The sequence below is a fragment of the Helobdella robusta genome (assembly GCF_000326865.2).
Source record: "Helobdella robusta unplaced genomic scaffold HELROscaffold_720, whole genome shotgun sequence".
In the NCBI taxonomy this organism is placed as follows: domain Eukaryota; kingdom Metazoa; phylum Annelida; class Clitellata; order Rhynchobdellida; family Glossiphoniidae; genus Helobdella; species Helobdella robusta.
Window position 1 is genome coordinate 1 of NW_008705410.1, and position 1539 is coordinate 1539.

The following is a 1539-nucleotide window of genomic DNA, read 5'->3' on the forward strand; positions in this document are numbered from 1 at the left end:
TCACAGACAACTCATCCTTCAATTTGCATTCGGCATTGCATTGTTCATAATCGGTTGGCCACACTAATGTACCCATGAAGTCTACTTTTTGGTAGCAGCCGTAGAAAGGGGCCGATACCGACACCAACTCGGTATCGTTCCATTCACTGCAGCTGATGGCGGTAGCATTTCCCTCTCGGATTTCTGAGCACCTCTTCTCTCCACATTTTCCGTTATCAACGTCGCAACCAGCCTCATAGACTTCTAACTCGGCCACAGCTGTGCTTCCTAACCAAAACAGGTCGTCTGCCTGCTGGATTATGACGAACTTCGAAGGAAAAAAGCTTTCACGTGACATTCAGTGAGACGACAAAACCATTCATTTCGTCACACTTCTTTAGACTCACGCAGTATCTTTTATAAACTTTAACATAACCAACGCAAAATAACATCTCGAGTTCAACTGCAATCCAAGCGGCGATGTTATCATTGATCTGAGCGCCTTTGAAGCCATCGTATATGCCGTCAGTTAAATGAATTGCATCTAAAAGTCCATAATGTGAATGGTTGAGTGTTGAGCTAAGGTAGGATTTTCTTTTAAAGGCTAAGTTTAGCCTAAAAACTTCACACTCATCCATTTTATTTCTAGCCTGGCCATACGGGCAGACACATTCAATGTACGAGTAACCATTGACCACTGATTCAATGCATTTCAATGCTCCACAGTCTCCGTTATTGAAAGAGCAATCTCTTTCCATGCATGGCCTTTTACCGTCTTTCCATCCCTCCTTGCATCCGTACGTGCATGTCTCTGGAATGTCAAAAACCAAATTAATCCAACCCCTATCTCGGCAGCGAGCAAAAAGAGAGGTGCCCTTTTGGAACTCATATTTGAAACGAGTCAGGTAGACCGCACTATTGTCTCGGCCACTTTTTTGGTGACAGCCGCAAATCTCGTTCTCATCGTGCGGACACCTCACATTGCATTCAAATACATCCGGCTTTAATGGAAAATAATTTGCATAGAACATACAATTTTTGCATGTGCAGAATCCGTAAACAGCTTGTACACAGAAAAAGGGAGATTCGCGATGTAAGCAATAAAATGCACACGTTTCTAAAGAAGCAGGTGTAAACGGTTTATTCTCAACAGGTAGGTAATCTTTAGTGGAAAAATAAGCAACATCGTGTATCAGCATTCGCCGATGTTTGTATACTGAATAAGTATCCATCGCACCGCACGCCCTGCCATCTGGGCAGCGGACGTGACACTGGGATGAAGCTACAGCGGCATCCATTCTGTCGACGCAGAAGCAATCTCTTCCTCTCCTTAAGGCGATCATGTGAGTGCTTCCCAGGTCAGTGCAAGTTCTGGAACATTCTATAATGCTACTAACGACATGAGGTTGCGAATTATTAGAGCTGATGAATTTGAAACAGCCGATGTAGGCATCTGAAACGTTGAATTCTGCCAGTGTTACACTCACGTAACAGAGATGAATGGTTAAGATGTGATCAATCAACATTCTCAGAGATTCAATAATTTAATGCCATTATTTA

At 43.1% G+C, this 1539-nt stretch overlaps 1 protein-coding gene across 1 annotated transcript; it reads right to left on the reverse strand.

Moving 5' to 3' along the window:
* Positions 1–4: 4 nt before the first annotated feature.
* HELRODRAFT_184512 (hypothetical protein) lies at positions 5–1505 on the reverse strand (the record flags this gene model as incomplete). The annotated part of the gene is made up of 2 exons (XM_009031354.1): positions 5–196; positions 336–1505. Coding segments are annotated over 2 exons (1362 nt in total), but the record flags the coding sequence as incomplete, so codon positions are not given.
* Between the last annotated feature and the right edge of the window lie 34 nt (positions 1506–1539).